General features: G+C 49.4%; 1 protein-coding gene across 1 annotated transcript; it reads right to left on the reverse strand.

The window, feature by feature from the left end:
• Positions 1-3180: 3180 nt before the first annotated feature.
• NAGK (N-acetylglucosamine kinase) lies at positions 3181-14366 on the reverse strand. Its single transcript, XM_011945207.1, is given in 11 exon segments — positions 3181-3504; positions 4207-4285; positions 5165-5262; positions 6063-6150; positions 8407-8519; positions 9252-9362; positions 10177-10318; positions 11174-11272; positions 11427-11511; positions 13312-13459; positions 13462-14366. Coding segments are annotated over 11 exon segments (1170 nt in total). The 5' UTR covers positions 13478-14366; the 3' UTR covers positions 3181-3313.
• Positions 14367-17015: the final 2649 nt, after the last annotated feature.

The following is a 17015-nucleotide window of genomic DNA, read 5'->3' on the forward strand; positions in this document are numbered from 1 at the left end:
CCTCCACCTCCCGGGCTCACGCCATTCTCCTGCCTCAGCCTCCCGAGTTGCTGGGACTACAGGCGCGCATCACCATGCCTGGCTAATTTTTGTATTTTTAGTAGAGACGGAATTTCACCATGTAGGCCAGGATGGTCTCCATCTCTTGACCTTGTGATCCGCCCACCTCAGCCTTCCAAAGTGCTGGGATTACAGGCATGAGCCACCACACCCGGCCTTGGTGTACTTATTTTTAATGCTTAGAGCACTCATCACACCTACAAGACATTCAATAAATGTTTGCTGAATGAAAGGGACAAATGAAGCTGTAGCATCCCTGAGATCACACAGGGAGACAAGGCAGTGCTAGCCTCATTCCAATGCTTGTTCCAAGCTCTCGTCTCATCACAGGGCTGTTATAGGCTCAGATGGGGAATGTATACATCTTGTAATGCCTTGGTAATACAAAAATCCCATCAATTGCTCCTGAGAGCTTGCTGGGGGACACTATAAGTTTAAAATTAAAAAGGGAGAAGTCCAGGCGCAGTGGCTCACGCTTGTAATCCCGGCACTTTGGAAGGCCAAGGCGAGCAGATCACCTGAGGTCAGGAGTTTGAGACCAGCCTGGCCAACATGGCAAAACCCCATCTCTACTAAAAAATACCATAAAATTAGCAGGGCATGGTGGTGCACGCCTGTAATTCCAGCTACTCGGGAGGCTGAGGCAGGAGAATCACTTGAACCTGGGAGGCGGAGGGCACAGTGAGTTGAGATCACACCACTACACTCCAGCCTGGGCAACAGAGCGAGACTCCATCTCAAAAATAAAATAAAATAAAGGGGGAAAAACTCAGCAAAAATCACTCATGGGCTGGGCATGGTGGCTCACACCTGTAATTCCAGCACTTTGGGAGCCCAAGACAGCAGGACTGCTTGAAGCCAGGAGTTCGAGACCAGCCTGGGCAACACAGCAAGACCCATCTCTACAAAAAAATGACAGAATGAGCCAGGTGTGGTGGTACATGCCTGTAGTACCAGCTACTTGGAAGGCTGAGGTGGGAGGAACGCTTGAGCTCAGGAATTCGACGCTGCAGTGAGCTATGATAGTGCCACTGCACTCTAGCCTAGGCAAGAGTAAGACCCCACCTCTAAAATAAAGTTTTAAAAATCACTTGTGGTTGGCCGGGCGTGGTGGCTCACGCCTATATTCCCAGCACTTTGGGAGGCCAAGGAGGGTGGATCACGAGGTCAGGAGATTGAGACCATCCTGGTTAATATGGTGAAACCCGTCTCCACTGAAAATACAAAAAAGTAGCCGGGCATGGTGGTGGTCACCTGTAGTCCCAGCTACTCGGGAGGCTGAGGCAGGAGAATGGCATGAACCTGGGAGGCAGAGCTCGCAGTGAGCCCAGATTGCGCCACTGTACTCCAGCCTGGGTGAGAGAGAGAGACTCCGCCTCAAAAAATAAAAAAAATAAGAATCACTTGTGATTTTCGGCACTGAAGCCTGTCTAATAGAGCCTTAATAACCAGGGAGCAAGCAACTTCATCACATCTCCTAAATGTGACAGGAACTAGGAACACATCTGACCATATGCACTTTAATACTGCCTTTTTTTCAGCATTTTTTCAACACTTATATGCTGGGACTAAAAAAATCAAGATGTGCTCCTCCACTAAAACCTCCACTGTCCAGTTGGAATTGCAGTCTAGACATCTAAAGAAAAGTGATGGCCATAGTCTGAAGAACATGTCGGTCTCAGTAGTTATAAACTCTTTTCACCGAAATGCTGTTTGATCCTCATTCTGAGAGCATATTTTTAAAAATCTCCAAAGCTCACCACTCATTAATAACCCAACAGTTTTATCAAGACTGGGTTATAGCAAAGATGCCTCTGCTGTGTCCCTGTTCTCTCTGCAAGCTTTTTACCAGGTGCTGGACTGGAGACTTGCTGGGTGCTAGACCACAGTGATTTGGTCATAGCTGGATGTGAAGATGGCTGGCTGTTCTTTCAGAAGGAACCTGGCTGGAGTTCCTATTGCTCAAAGCTCCAGCTTGCAGCATTGGGTTAGAGTTGATGGAAGGAAAGCTGTTACCATTCTGTTCCACATGAATGCTACATTGTGAAAGAAAGATCTGACTTGGGCAACAAGGTAGTGTTCAAGGCTTCTTAGAGGGCCTAATCAGAACTTACCAGCTGTAGCCTAGAACTCCCTCAAGTGCAGATGCTGGACCTCTGCAGCACAAATTACTCAAGTTGTTTAGTATAATAGAAATGAAAATTCCCCATTCTTAACCTATTATCATCAGATAGCCCAGGGCAGGGGAAGGGAGTAGACAGAAACCCGATTTTAAAACAAACTCTAGAATAACTGATGTCTGTAAATTGGAGAACTGATGTGCAGGACATGATCCACATGCCTCCTAATAAAACACCCGGAGAGGCAGCTATTGTGGATCAAGACTCCTGTCCTTAGTCTTCACCAAGCAGCACAGGCAGTGGAACAGAAGCTTCAGGTTTGTCTTCACCGGTCGAACTGTGATATCCAGAGGACAGGAATCATGTCTGCTCTTCACTGATGCTCCTCATTCCCAGGGCCACACAACACAGAAAGTGTCGGCTCTAAGCAGAGCCAGGCTAGTAGCAGCCAGGAATAGGCCGGCCACCTAGGTGAGCGGTGCCTAGCTGGTCTTCTTGGATCTCAGCCATCCTCATAACCTTTCAAGAACTCATTCACGTGAAAAACTGCAAAACGTCCTGCTTACCTGCAATTACTAAATCCAGTGAGGTTACGACGCTCCCAGTCTAGAATTGTACCCTTCCCCCTAAATCCTGCTGGCAGTCTCAGGAGAGGGTGTGATATGCCTAAGGTACTCTCTGTGATGTTCTGCATGGCGAACACTTGTTTCTGGTGACTGTGGTCACACAGGAATCGTTACCCACTTGACACGACAGGAGAAAACAGGTCACAGATTAACTGGCAGCCAGATAGTGCATATGTGTGGTAATATGGGGGGAAGGGTAGCACGCAGATAAATTATCTGCCCAAGTGTATGCTGAGTGGATGCAGATCACCGGCCGAGCACCTGGGGGCAGGGCTTTAAACCCTGGACTAAATCCACTCCTGAGCGCTCCAGGATATCTGCTGGCAGGTGCACTGAGGGTGTACACAGCATGTGTGTTTGACAATGCAGTCCAATTGGGGAGTGGATAAAGTGCGTTTATTTTCTTCTATGTTTGTTTCTGTAAAAAGGAGAAAGGAAGCAAAAGACTCCTTCCTTCCAGACCCAGTGTCCACTGAGCTTGGAGTGGGTGGAGTAGGGACCAGCCCCCTAGGAGAAGGTGTAGGAATAGAAGGCAACGGCATTGGCGCTATAGTCCATGGGAAAGAGGTGCCCGATGTGCCTGGCCCCTAGGCTGGCCCCTCCCAGAGCGGAGGAGTGCCTCAGCTTCATCAGGGTGAAGCTGGAGAAGAAGTTCTGAGCCTGGATCTCTCTGCCCTGGGTCAGCGCCAAAAGAAAACCTGGAGGGAAGAACACAAGGACAGAGGTAAGAGGAGACCAGCAACCTGTACGGGGGCCAGGAAGGGAGACAAGGACGCCCAGACCCTGAGGTACTCCTGTAGAGGTGCTGGAGGGGCCTACATGCCAAGTCCCCAGCACACAGGGTGCACTGGGTACTTGGGTATTGGAGCCTGAAAAATCGTGGGTACTGGAGCCAGCAGCACAGGGGGCCTGCCCTCCTCTCAGCTCCAAAGGACCCAATGCCAGGAACTCCATGGTAGCAATGGGAGTCCTTGAGCTACTTCAGAATGTCCAGTGGAAACCATCCAACTGCCTGGCATAAGGCTGCCAGGGCTAAGCAGCCAGGCCTCTTTTCTTCCGGCTAGAATTATGTTGACTAGGGATGTCCCCACAGGTTATCACATGCCAGTCAGTGCTCCAATTTTAAGTTTGATCTGTCTTTAACTTTTAAAAAGTGGCTATGATTCAATAAATCATTTGGAACACAACATGTTTTCAAGAGTTCAAGGAAGGTGGATGGGACATCATTAAAGGGCTCAATGGCAGAGTGAGGTTGAGGGCCTTAGATGGGAGCATCAGTGGCCTGTCTAGGCCTTAGGGTCCAGGAAGCAGGTTCTCTCTGGGGCAAGCAGCTTTCCTGGGCCACCTCCTTTCCAGCCCCGTCCCCTGCCCTTGCCCTTCCAGCCTCCCCGCAGGCTCACCTTCCTTCAGCAGCTCCCAGCTCTTCCACACGGAGCCCACGCACAGGATGGGGAGTCCAATCTCGCCCTGGAACAAGACCTGGGTGGAGAGCAGAAAATGGATACGGGGGCCAACCTAGTCTCTCCAGTGCTGAAGCGGGGAGTTTCCTATGAGCAACCCACCCTATCCCGGTTACTCACCCTCAAGCCAAGAAACAGTAGATAGACTCAGGAAAGGGGAAAAAAAAGGGAAGAAAATAGGAGAGACTCAGAAAGGCCAAGGAGAGAAGAGGAAGGAAAAAGCATTGAGCAACAATAGAGAGGAAGGAACGAGAGAAGTGAGGGAAATTAACAGAAACATGACTGAACTGAAATGAACTGAAAAAAAGGGGACAGGCTGGGCACAGTGGCTCATGCCTGTAATCCTGGCACTTTGGGAGGCCAAGGTGGGTGGATCACTTGCGGTCAGGAGTTCAAGACCTACCTAGCCAACATGGCAAAACCCTGTCTCTACTAAAAATACAAAAATCAGCTGGGCGTTGTGATGTGCGCCTGTAATCCCAGCTACTGGGGAGGCTGAGGCACGAGAAACACTTGAACCCGGGAGGTGGAGTGGGAGGCGGAGGCTGCAGTGAGCCAAGATCACGCTACTGCACTCCAGCCTGGCTGACAAAAGTAGACTGTGTCTCAAAAAAATAAAAAATAAAATAAAAAAATAAAAAGAAAGGGGACAGCACACACACACATACATTAAACCAATACAATATATATAAATACAGATTACAGGTCAATTACAGAGATGGGCATTTGACCAAATAACTTTTTTGTTACAGACATTCTGCAGAATGTTTCTCAGACCCTAAGTTCATTTACAATAGTATCCAATTTACATAGGATTTGATGGGATAGTCCCATCCCCAGTGGGAAAGGACCACCCCTTGCCCAGCAGCTCCCCACCTTCACTCCCACCTCAACTTACCGGGTCAATCTCGGGCAACACTGCTACAATGTGTCTGCCCAGCATCTCCCCAGCCTTCCTGAAGATATAGCGGGAAAGGGGGTCTCCCTGCTGAGCACCTGGGGTAGGGAGGATGGAAGAAGGGAACTGGTGAGAAATGAGGGAGCTGCCATTCCTGGGCTATTCTCTCTCTGTTGCAAGGCAGCCACCATGGGAGCATCCTGAGCTAGCAGGAGTCTACTGCAGGATGGATGCCTGCCTCGTGGCAGGTAGAGAAGCAAGTCTCCACTGACAAACAGCTCTGGGGACCCAGGACCCTAGATGAACAGCTGGATGGGACTCCTGTCAGTGCCCTCCACCCACTTCTAACAATCTGTTGTTGGTGAGCCTGTTCCTGGCTCTTTTCTAGAGGGGACTCAGTCCAGCAGGATCGAAGAGAGCCCTAGAATGCCCTGAGGCTGCAGGAACCCAAATTAAGGCAGGATGGACCTTACAGTGGAGAAAGAGCAATGTACAGATATACAAGCCCTCTGTTCAGCATCTCCTGACACCCAACAAAATATGCCTAACCTCTCTATAATACCCTAGTTCTTTGAGTATAATTGGCAGGAAAAAAGAGTTATAGATTTGTCCAAAGGACAACTGCTTCATAAATTCCTCAGAAACAGGCATACAGCCTACACAAGCCATGACAGCTATTAAAGAGAAAAACACAGGTAATACAAAACTGTCAACACAACCCACGTGCCCTTCTGCCTCCACCCCAAGGCCCACCAGCACCAAGGCCAGTGGTAGCAGAGAACAGAGGTCACTTGGTGAGAGGAAAACTGTTGTCCAGTCCTGTCTGAACCCCACTCAATCTCCCAATTGGGGATCTTTGAAGAACAAAGCCACATAAAACCCACCCCACCTCCAGTACCTTCTGCAATTTTCCGGCAAAACCCAGCAAACCTGCATTTATCAAAGTCCCTATACAGGTGAGTGAGTATTCCTAGCCGATCTGGCACCTGAGAGGAGAAAGGGCACAAGAGAGTTATCAGAAGCAAAAGAAAATCCCAATCTGCCCACCAAAGTTGGCCTTCCTAATGTCTCTACTGTTGGGAAAGCTAGAATAATTTTTTTTTAACTCCAAAGTACAAGGATTTGAGATTTCTCATTTGAGAAAAGTTATTTGTTTTCTCTAACATGGACTTCATAATTTCTTATAGATTAGTTTGAAGGCAGCACAGAGAACAGAATTGTGTTCACCAAAGTGTTTCCTATAGTTTCTTGAGCTGTTCTTTTTTTTGTAATTTTTTTTTTCCTTTTTAGAGACAAGGTCTTGCTGTTACCTAGGCTGGCCTTAAGCAATCCTCCCACGTCAGCCTCCTGAGTAGCTGGGTTGGGATGCTCTTGAAAAGATTTCTTTGGTCAAAGGAATCTAAGGAATATTGCATATTGTAACTCTCCCTTGGGGAGTCACAATGCACATTAGCAAATTAAAGGCTCTGAGAAGTCCTGTAATCAAGAAATCAATTTGTTTCTCCCAAAACTTATTTGACCACAGAAGGCAGGTCCTTCCAATCCCAACAAACTTACACATCTTTGACACCTCTAAGGTCCTGAGGAACCAACGGTTCCCCAGAATACATTTTTTTTTTTGAGACAAAGTCTCACTCTGTCGCCCAAGCTGGAGTATAGCAGTGCGATCTCAGCTCACTGCAACCTCCGCCTCCCAGGTTCAAACAATTCGCTGCCTCAGTCTCCTGAGTAGCTGGGATTACAGGCGCCCGCCACCACACCCGGCTAATTTTTGTATTTTTAGTACAGACAGGGTTTCACCATGTTGGCCAGGCTGGTCTTGAACACCTGACCTCAAGTGATCTGCCCACCTTGGTCTCTCCAAGTGCTGGGATTACAGGTGTGAGGCACTGTACCCGGCCCCCAGAATACATTTTTTTTTTTTTTTTTGAGACAGAGTCTCACTCTGTCGCCCAGGCTGAAGTGCAGTGGCACGACCTCAGCTCACTGCAAGCTCCGCCTCCCGGGTTCATGCCATTCTCCTGCCTCAGCCTCCCGAGTGGCAGAGACTACAGGCCCCGCCACGACGCCCAGCCGGCTAATTTTTTGTATTTTTAGTAGAGACAGGGTTTCACCGAGTTAGCCAGGATGGTCTCGATCTCCTGACCTTGTGATCCGCCCGCCTCGGACTCCCAAAGTGCTGGGATTACAGGCATGAGCCACCACGCCCGGCCCAGAATACATTTTAAGTAAATGTCTGAGGGGGTGGGTGGTAAAACTTGAGCACTTACAGCAATGTAGTAAGCATGTTATATACTATCTCATTTGATCTTTGTAACAACCCTGTAAGAATGACTAAAGGACAGAAGAGGGAGCAGCAGACCTATCAGTAGAGTTTGGAACCAATTGGCTGAGTCGGGATAGCTTAACAGTTACTAACTGCACTTCCTATGACAACTGCTCATCAAGTGATTTCTCTGCCTGGTCCCCTCCTACTCCTCACCTTGGCCTAGCCAGGGTCCTCTTTCATCATCAATCCCTCAGCCCCGATAATCCAGGCCCTGCTTCCCAGCATCTCTATTTTCCTTCCTTGGTCCTGGTCCCAGCCCCAGCCCCAGCCCACCTAAATGGCTAGACAGGAAGACTAACTGGGCCTCACAGGTAACTATCAAATAAACTCATCAACCTTGTCCTCTCCCTTTCACCTTCTCTCCCGCCTTTCACTTCTGGTTCTGCTAAAGGCAGGTGTTTCCTAACTTACCACAAAAGAACACGGCACAAACAAGGAGGAGTCAATCCCCAATGCCCTGGGGAGGAAGATGCATCTCCCCCAGAACTCTCCCTGTCCACCTCTTCAGGGGCTCTCTTGACCCTTCCAGGCCAGAAGCAGCTCACAGCCCAGTGCATGCGTTCACACTCTACCTGCTGTCTCTGCCCTCCGACCTCACCCTGAACTTTTCATTCTAGCCTAGAAAGCCATCTGCTTTCCCTTCCCAGCAGATTCTAGCTGCCCAATAATGAAGTCTGCCTAATCACTTGTCCCCAAACCACCCCCTCCTCATGACTGACAGCCTCCTAGAATGCACCACCCCGTCCGTCCTAGAATGCACCGTCCTCACCTACGACTTCACCCTGCAACTCAGAACCACAGCTCATCCCACTTCCTGCCCACCCACCCAGGCCCTCCTCTGCATCCACTCTTACTTGGAGTGTCTCACTGCCCTGCCCCAAGTGTGCATGCTTCCTGGGAGCAGGAGGAGTACCTGGAAATAGTTGAACATGGCCTGTTTGACGGAGCCGATATCATGAGGAGCCGCCTCTAGGTTGTCGATGGAGTCAAACACTATTTTCACAGCTTGGTGTGCGATCCAGTAGGCTGCAGGGAGCAGAGAGGGCTAAGAAGATGGGAGCAGTCACCCTGAGCTCATGAGGAAGGAAACTCAGATCCAGACAGGTTAGTGATCTGCTTGAGTTTTATACAAATTGGGTTTCCTGATTCCCAGCCAGGGGTGGCAGGGGGTGGGAGAGGGGGGTGGGGAGGTCTCTAATCAAACAGTACCTGACTGACCGAGATAAGAGAAAGTTGGAGGGGGAAGACAGAATAGGTGAGGCTCTGTCACACCAGCTGCTACCCAAGGATAAAACAAGGTCAGTCTGTTGTCACAAACACCACCGGAGTCACTGCCATGAACCGGACCTCAAGGGCCCCTGTGAAAATATACACATGCTACTTGGAAAGCGTTGATGGTGGGAAGGGCTTCTACACCCCTTTCCCCTAGCAGACTGGTATGCCATCTCCTGGCATCTATGGCCTTACCCTCAGTTTCAACTCCTCCCTAAGGACAGCAAGTCAACACAGGCAGGCCCCTGTGCTGAGGGATGAATCTGAGTCCTGGGTGCAAGTCACTGCTGGAGAGCAGGGTCAGCAGCTAGTCCAGCATTTGCACCTCTATGATCTCAGTCATGATCCTGCACATGGAATGGCCTGTTCAGGAGTTGTCCCCAGGAAGCCCCAAGGGCTCAGTGAGCCAAGGGTAGGGAGAGAAAGACAAGGAGTGAAGGAAGGGGCAGATCCAGGACCAGGAGCTGGGCCAGTCAGTGAGCTCACCTGAACCCTCATCACCCATCATATGGCCCCAGCCACCGCAGCCACTCTCAGAGCCATCAGGGTTGATAAGTCTGCAGTTGGAGCCTGTTCCGGCTATGAGCACAACTCCACCTGGGGAAAGGGAATAGGAGGCTCGGTGCGGCCAAGGCCTGGCACAGACCAACAGCTTGCTGCTGTGGGAAGACAGGACAGAAACCAGCCCCAGGCAAGGGATCACCACCCAGTCCTGTAGAGGAGAAAAATGGGCCCAGCTAGTTTCCTGCCTGAGGGTGAGGGCCTGGGTCTCAGAAAAACTCCAGTCCCATAATGCCCTTGTCTAGGGGGACAAAGAGAAATGCAAGCCTGCACCTCTTAGAGGAAATGCAGCTTCTTGCCCAGCCAGTTTTCCAGCGACTCTACCTGCTTTACTGAGATTGTGCTAGACCTGTTCTCATAGTGATATTCACTCATACCCTAAACCATCTTATGAATACAACTACTTCTATTTTATAGATGAGGAAACGGAAACTCAAGAGAGTTTCGGAACTTCATCAACATGGTAGAGCAGGCAAAACAGGAACTGGGATTCAAACACCAATCCCATGACACCAACACTCTTACACTATCACAGGGCCACCCCACTTCCTCCTCAGCACTGACAGCTTCCACAGCCTGCCTTCCTCACCACACCGCCCCCAGGGGTTCCCTCATCTGCAGGGGAGTTATGTATGACTCCACTCCTTGATTCCCATCGAGAGACCTTTCTTGCCCTCCCTCCTGCCGCCTGGTCCTTGCTCTGGCAGAGACTTAAACTACTGAAGGAGTCGAGGGGAATATAAGAGAGGCTGCCTTCTGGATATTTGCAGAACAAGTTTTGTCAGCTGTATCTAGGGGGCTTTCCCAAAAAAAACAGTTCTCACTCTCACCCCTCCCTCCACTTCCTCACCATCCGGTGTAGCTGTGGCGATGGAGCCGGCGGCATCGGTGGTGATTAAGTAGCTTTCACTCAGGTAGGGAAATCGGTCCCTCAGCTCCTCGATCAGGATCCTCCCCGCGTCCTCCTGATCCCCACCGCTCAGAGATAGGCCCTAGGCCACGTGGGAGGTGAGCGAGTGTGCAGAGCCCCAGCCCCAGCTCTTTTCTCAACCCCCTCCCCGTCCTGATGCCTGATTCCTGTTCTCCCCATCTGGCCATACCCTGCTCACCCAGCCCCAGTCCTCCTTTCACCCCACACAATGAACCCTGGGAAGGCTGTGGTTTATAACCAGGTTGTTCTTATAGAACAACCTGGACTGGGGATGGACAGAAGAAAGATGGATTCCACAATGCCAGCTTTGGAGCTTGGGAGGGCGGTAGTGCTCTTAACAGAAAGAACAGGCAGCAGGGCAAGGTGAGGGGCGATGGAGAGGTAAGTTTGGTTTGGAACACATGGGGTTTGCCTATGGCTGCAGAACATCCCACATGTATGTCCAGGGAGTGGCTGGAGCTACTGCAACTTGGGAGAAAGATTTGAAGCAGGAGTAATAATAGCTAACATTTAATGAGTGCTTATGGGTCAGGCTCTATACTAACCACTTTGCAATGTATCATGTCATTTTACCTTCCCAACAACTCTGAGGTAGCTACTATCCACATTTTCCAAATGAGGAAACTGAGGCTTAGAGAAGGTAAGTAACCTACACACGGTTCCTCAGATACTGAGCAGCAAAGCTGGGATTCAAACCAAGGTCTCGGCAGCTCTCCAAAGCCCTGTGCTCTTCCAACACACTTGTACTTTGTAGGTGGCAACTGAAGCCATGAGACTGGGTGAGATCATGACGGTTTCGACACCAGGGACTAAGTCTCGGAGGTCTTTCCCTCTACAGTCATCAAACTCATCTAGTTCGAACTTGCTGTCTCAGTGTCACTGATGGCTGAATTCCCCGGCTCCACCCCAGACTCACCAAGCTTCGCAGTGGTACCAGAGGATCCACCCCTGCTTTCCGTTTGGCCCTGTTCACCATCTCATTGATCCTCTCCACACACTTGTCTGTCCCGATCAGCTGGCCCCAATCAAGGGAAGAAGGAGTTACAAAGGCTTACAGAAGCTATGTTGCCCCTATAGGCTGCTCTATGAGCCCCAGCCACCACCTCAACAGGAATTACAGAGAATAAAATCAGAACCAAGCCCTCTGATCCCCTCAGTGTGGTTTTTACCCAGTGGTTTGTGCTCAGTCCATCTGCTTCTGCCAGGATCTTCCCATCCTCCGAGACTAAAAGGACCTTGGACCGTGTGCCTCCCCTACAGAACACAAGAGGGCACTTGGTCTTGCTGGGAAAAAAACCCGCAGAGAGAACTAAGCTTGTGCTGTCCACACTGGCAGAGCCCAGTGTGATGGAAGACACAGTTTCAACAAACTCAATCACCACTCCCAAACCCGCCTCTATGGTTCAGTGTTTGCGTGCTCTTTAACGGAAACATAATTGTCACTCCTCTTCCCTTAGGGATGTCCTCCTTATCCTGCAAAACTCTACTTACACTTCACCTAGTCCTGGAAACCTTCTCTGAGGTGTGGCCCACCCCCACGAATTAGTTAGGTCTCCATTAGTCAAACCTTCACAGTGCCTCTAAAGTTATTAAGGACTCCTCTGTATGAAGAGTGTGTTCAGAGGCTTTGTGTCCACCTCTTACTAGACTTCAAGTTCCACTGGGTCAAGCTCCTGATCACTTACCCTCTCAGCACTAGCACAGGAACTGGCACGGGCAATGCTCAGCAAACACTCCTAAGAAAAATGGCACATCTCTCTGCTTCCCTCCCAATAGCTAAAGACTGCCTTTCAAGATCCAGGTGTCTTTAAGACACCTTTGCGAGAAATGCTGACCACATGACAGAGTGAGTTCATACATACTTAAGCAAGTAAACCGTCAAATGTTGATTACTGGGGGGCACGATAGTTCACAGGGAGATCTGTGGTGCTGGGATATATGTTTCTTTATTGATCATTACTTTTACGAATGGAAGAAGAGGACACTGAAGACCACTCATCAAACTCAAAGAGGACATGAAATTTCAAGGGGGTAGTTAATACATGAGTTGGCAGATTCAACATCCAAAAGAATGTCTTGACGAACTGGAAGAAATGGATCATATCTTACAGATGACTATAACAAGGATGAATGCAGACTTCTATACTGTTTTGTGTGTGTGTGTGTGTGTGTTTTTAAAAGCTACAGATCCAGGATGGGAAAGCTCATTCCTAATAATTCATGGGAAAAGACTGTGGAGTCTGTGAATCAAGAGTGGGGTGTGGCTGCCAGAGAAGTGAAAACAATCACAGATTCGAAAGTACAGTGCCCTGGCTGAGAGAACAGCCACCCCATTATTTCCTGATTTGACACACTCAGATTCACAGAATGTTGCCACTGACAGGGACGCAGCGATCTTATTTATCCCTATCCTCACTTTGCACATATGTAGCCCAGGGAGGGTAAATATCTTATCCATAGTCATACCTAGGGGCAGAACTATTACAAAAAGTTCAGTAAACAAGCTTCTGAGCAGAAAAATGCAATATAGTGAAAGCAGCATGGCAGGCCAACAGGGATGGAGTGGTTTTCAGACATCAGGACAACCTAGCACTCTGGCTCACAGCTGCTCCAGCTCCCGGATAACCTCCAACTAAGATCTCTGTCCCGCTTTTCCCCACCCCCACTCCCACTCCCCACCCTGCCCCCGCTCAGCAATTTCACACCTGACACCTGTTCTGCAAAACTCTGTCCGAGGTCAGGAATAGGAAAAAGGAGCTGCCTCCCCAGCTGAAGACAGCGGAGTGGGGGTTTCGTGGGAGAAAGGGGCGTGGTTCCGCCAAGAAACACAAAGGATCCCCCACCCGGGGTGTGGCTATTGCACACGCAGAGTCCCCGTAAGGCATACGGTCGCGCGCTGCAGGGCGCCCTTGCGCGTGCACACACCTCTTCTCCGCAAGGTCTCGCCGCCCAAAGTGCCCGGACGCCGTGGCTCAAGGCCACCAGCTTGCCAGCCTGGCCACGGCCTTCCGCCCCACCCTCGGGCCCAGGCTCCCTCCGCCGGGCCGCACTCACCCCTCTATACCCCCATAGATCGCGGCCATGCTGCTGCTACCGTCGCCGCTGGTCCCGCCGTTTGCTTCCCTCCCCGCCTGACACCTCCCTCCCTCCAGCTGGCTGGGCACCGCCCCGTGTCCCGAAAGCTCCCGCGCAGCCAGCTGCCGCCAGTGCGCGTGCGCATGGGCGGGGCGGGGCACCGGTAGGAGTCGGGGATCGCTGAGTTCCTCAGGCTGGCGTCTCCTCCGGGTCGCGCGACTGCGATCCGCAGCGGCCCCTCCCGTCCTCCTGGATCCTGCTTCCAGAGATGGACACTAATCCCAAGAGGAGGAACCAAAGAGGGGTATCTAGGTCCGTCGGACTGTTGGGACACGTCACTGCCTTGCCTGCCCCTTAGCGCCCGGAAGTTGCTGGCAGCCCCGCGTTATATTGCGCGTGCGCATTGCTCTTGGCCGCGTAGATTGTGACGCACGCTCGACCAGACCCCCGCGAAGCTGTGGGCCCAGGGACCTGCGCTCATAAGCCTGTTACATAAATTACTGTAGTGTTCAGCCGAACATCTGCCACGCGATGGCGAGTCACACGGGCACACACGAACACTTGCTGAGATTGTTGCCCTGCGCTTGTGTGAGTGTACGGATCCGGGAGGAATTGGGACCTAAACAGAGACAAGCCCTCGAGGCCGTCCCGGCAGCCCTGAGAAGGGAGCCTTCACCTTTTACTACCCACCCAGTTTACTTCTTGTGGAGGATGTTTGCAGGGACATAGGCTACTGGGAGAACTAGCAGTTACGGCTTTACAAGTTTTTTATTGCCTTTCAGCCCCCATTCCGCTCCCTTTCCGCCCCCTTTCCGCTCCCTTTCCTTGCACTGCGTCGGGAAAGGGAATGGGATCCCTAGGGGTGCAAATACAGGCCAGGAAAGATACAGGGAGAGCTGTGGCTCCTGAGGGCCTCCTCTGGCTCCTCTGGGCAGTTCTCGGCCCGCAAGGGGCAGCTTCACGGGCCAGGAGGGGCGGTCAGCTGCCCTTGGCATCTCTTAGGGGAAATCAGCTGGTCTATCGCCGGTCGAACTCTGTCCCCCTTGACTGCCTGCCATCTTCTGGTGGAGAAACCCTAATAGGCTGCTGTGTCTGGTTATGCTTTAGTGAGAAAATTGTGCTTTTTAAGCTTCCTCATTTCCTACCGTACCACGTTGTAATTCACAGAAGTAAAAAGTAAATCGCTACATGATAGACTCTATATCATGTATTCGTTTATAGAATATGTGTATATCATATATTCTATATCAGATGGAGAATGTAATAGAAGAGGGTAGGATTTTTTGATGCCTACCTACGACATTTTTTATTCACAGCACATTAGAGCTGGAAGATTATCCAAGACACATATTTTTAGAATTACAGAGTTAATAGATTCTGGTGCAATTAAACTGGGCAGGATTTTTGGAGACTAGATTGTAGGTGGATTTTGAAATAATTGTTTCTCTCCTGTACTACTGCAATGAGCCATGGGGCCTATGTGTATGATAATATTAAGTTTGTCTTTGTATTGCTTGTTTAGGCAAGCAAGCAATAGGGAAAGTGCCTAGGTTTAAGACAAGAATTGAGTTGACCATTTACTAGCTGGATGATCTTGGGTGACTTACAGGTAATTGCTGCAGCCTCTCCTCTACAAAATGGAAATGATAAACATCCGCCTGCTGGGGCTAACGCAAGATTTAAATGCCGAAAGACTTTTGGAAACCATAAAGTCCTTCACAGATCTTAACTAACTTGTATTTACATTACCAATTAGTGTGCGCTGTCCTACACAGTATCCATATGTGATTACTGAGCACTTGAAATGTGGTTAGTCCAAAATGAGATGTCCCGTCAGTGTAGAATACACACAGGATTTCAAAGACTTAGTACCAAGAAAAGAGTGTAAAATACCGCATTAGTCACTATTATATGAAGCACATGTTGAGATGATAACATTCTGGATATAGTAGGTCAAGATTATAGATTAGTACAATTAATTTTGCCAATTTATTACCTTTTTTAGTGTCGCTACTAGAATATTTAAAATTTTGACCCACATTGTATTTCTGTTGTACAACCCTGTTGTCTCCATCTGGACCATAATATTTCAAAGTCACTGAGTGCCTATTTATGAAATAAATAATGGCCATATAATTGATTTAAAGAAGAAATGGCATTGAATAAATAAAATATATTGATGTTGTATATTATAATTGTATAGAGCTCTTTTATGTACCTTTAACATGTTTTATATGTACCTTTATCTTGTTTGATCATCCTAAAAACCTTATGAGAATGACACTTTTTTTTTTTTTTGAGACAGAGTTTCACTCTGTGACCCAGGCTGGAGTGCAGTGCCGCGATCTCAGCTCACTGCAACCTGTGCTTCCTGGGTTCAGGTGATTCTCCTGCCTCTGCCCCTCAGCCTCCCAAGTAACTGGGACTATAGGGATGCGCCACCACGCCTAGCTAATTTTTGTATTTTTAGTAGAAACAGGGTTTCACCATGTTGGCCAGGCTGATCTCGAACTCCTGACCTCAAGTGATCCGCCTGCCTCGGCCTCCCAAAGTGCCGGATTATAGCAGTGAGCCACTGCGGCAGGCCGAGAATGACAGATTTCTAATCACATATTACAAATGAGGAAACGGGAGGCCCTAAAATAAAAGTAATAAGCCTAGGCTCACACAAATAATATATGTGGCTTATTATGTGTGGGTAGTTAATATCAAGGGAAGGAAATTCAAGATGTTGCAATATAGCAGGGTATACAAGTGTACACTGGGCTTGCAACATCCAGTAGCTGCTCCCATGATGCTCACAAGGTTGATAAAGTTCTTTAAGAATCTGCAAGCCACAGCCTTCTCTGTCTTCTGTACTTTGTCCCTATGACCCCAGGGAGGCCATAATTTGGGGAAAGAGTGGTAAGAGAGACAATAGGAAAATATCTTACCTCACAAATCCACTCGCAATTTTGGGACAGATGACTTTTGGTCAGGGTCCTCAACAGATTTTGTTAATTCATGAAACGCAGCGACATCTGTTTTTACTCACCACAGTATGTCCAGGGCTAACCTCAGTACTCCACAAATGGCTTTGAGAGTGGTTTATAAACTATAAAGCATGGTGTCACAAACATGACGGGTAGCAAATGCCCAATTTGAGCTAAAGAAGGGAGCAAGCAAATTCCACAGCGGAAACTAAATTTACAGAACAGATCAGGAAGAGAAAGAGAAAATAAGGAGAAGAGAAATTGTGAACTGAGGAAGCAGGAATTGGACATGTGGTCAAGGGGCCTCAAAGAGATCTAGCCCTAGGCGGTCTTGCATTCGAAGTTGCCAGTACATGTGTGACCTCAGCACTGTGCTTTAAAATAATCTGGTAGGTCACTTACAGGGTGACAAATGGGAAGGGAGAGTTTGGAGAAGGGAAACACTTAGAAGGCTGGACATTGGTCCAGGTGAGAGATGAACAAGCAAGTGATGGAGGTGGGGGTGGGGGACAGAGCAGGAGTCACGGGGAGGGAGCAAGGAGGGGGTCATGCTAACATCTGTTGATCTGGGATGAGGAAGTAGAGAGAGGCTGGAGTTCACTTTCCCACAATGAAAGAGGCAGAGGTGAGGGGCTTCCTTACCAAGGGTGGAGTTGGGACTCTGGGGCTGGCATCTGCAAAGCAAGGGAAAGACAGCCTACGGGACTGCCA

Source organism: Colobus angolensis, unplaced genomic scaffold, assembly GCF_000951035.1.
Source record: "Colobus angolensis palliatus isolate OR3802 unplaced genomic scaffold, Cang.pa_1.0 Scaffold24, whole genome shotgun sequence".
In the NCBI taxonomy this organism is placed as follows: domain Eukaryota; kingdom Metazoa; phylum Chordata; class Mammalia; order Primates; family Cercopithecidae; genus Colobus; species Colobus angolensis.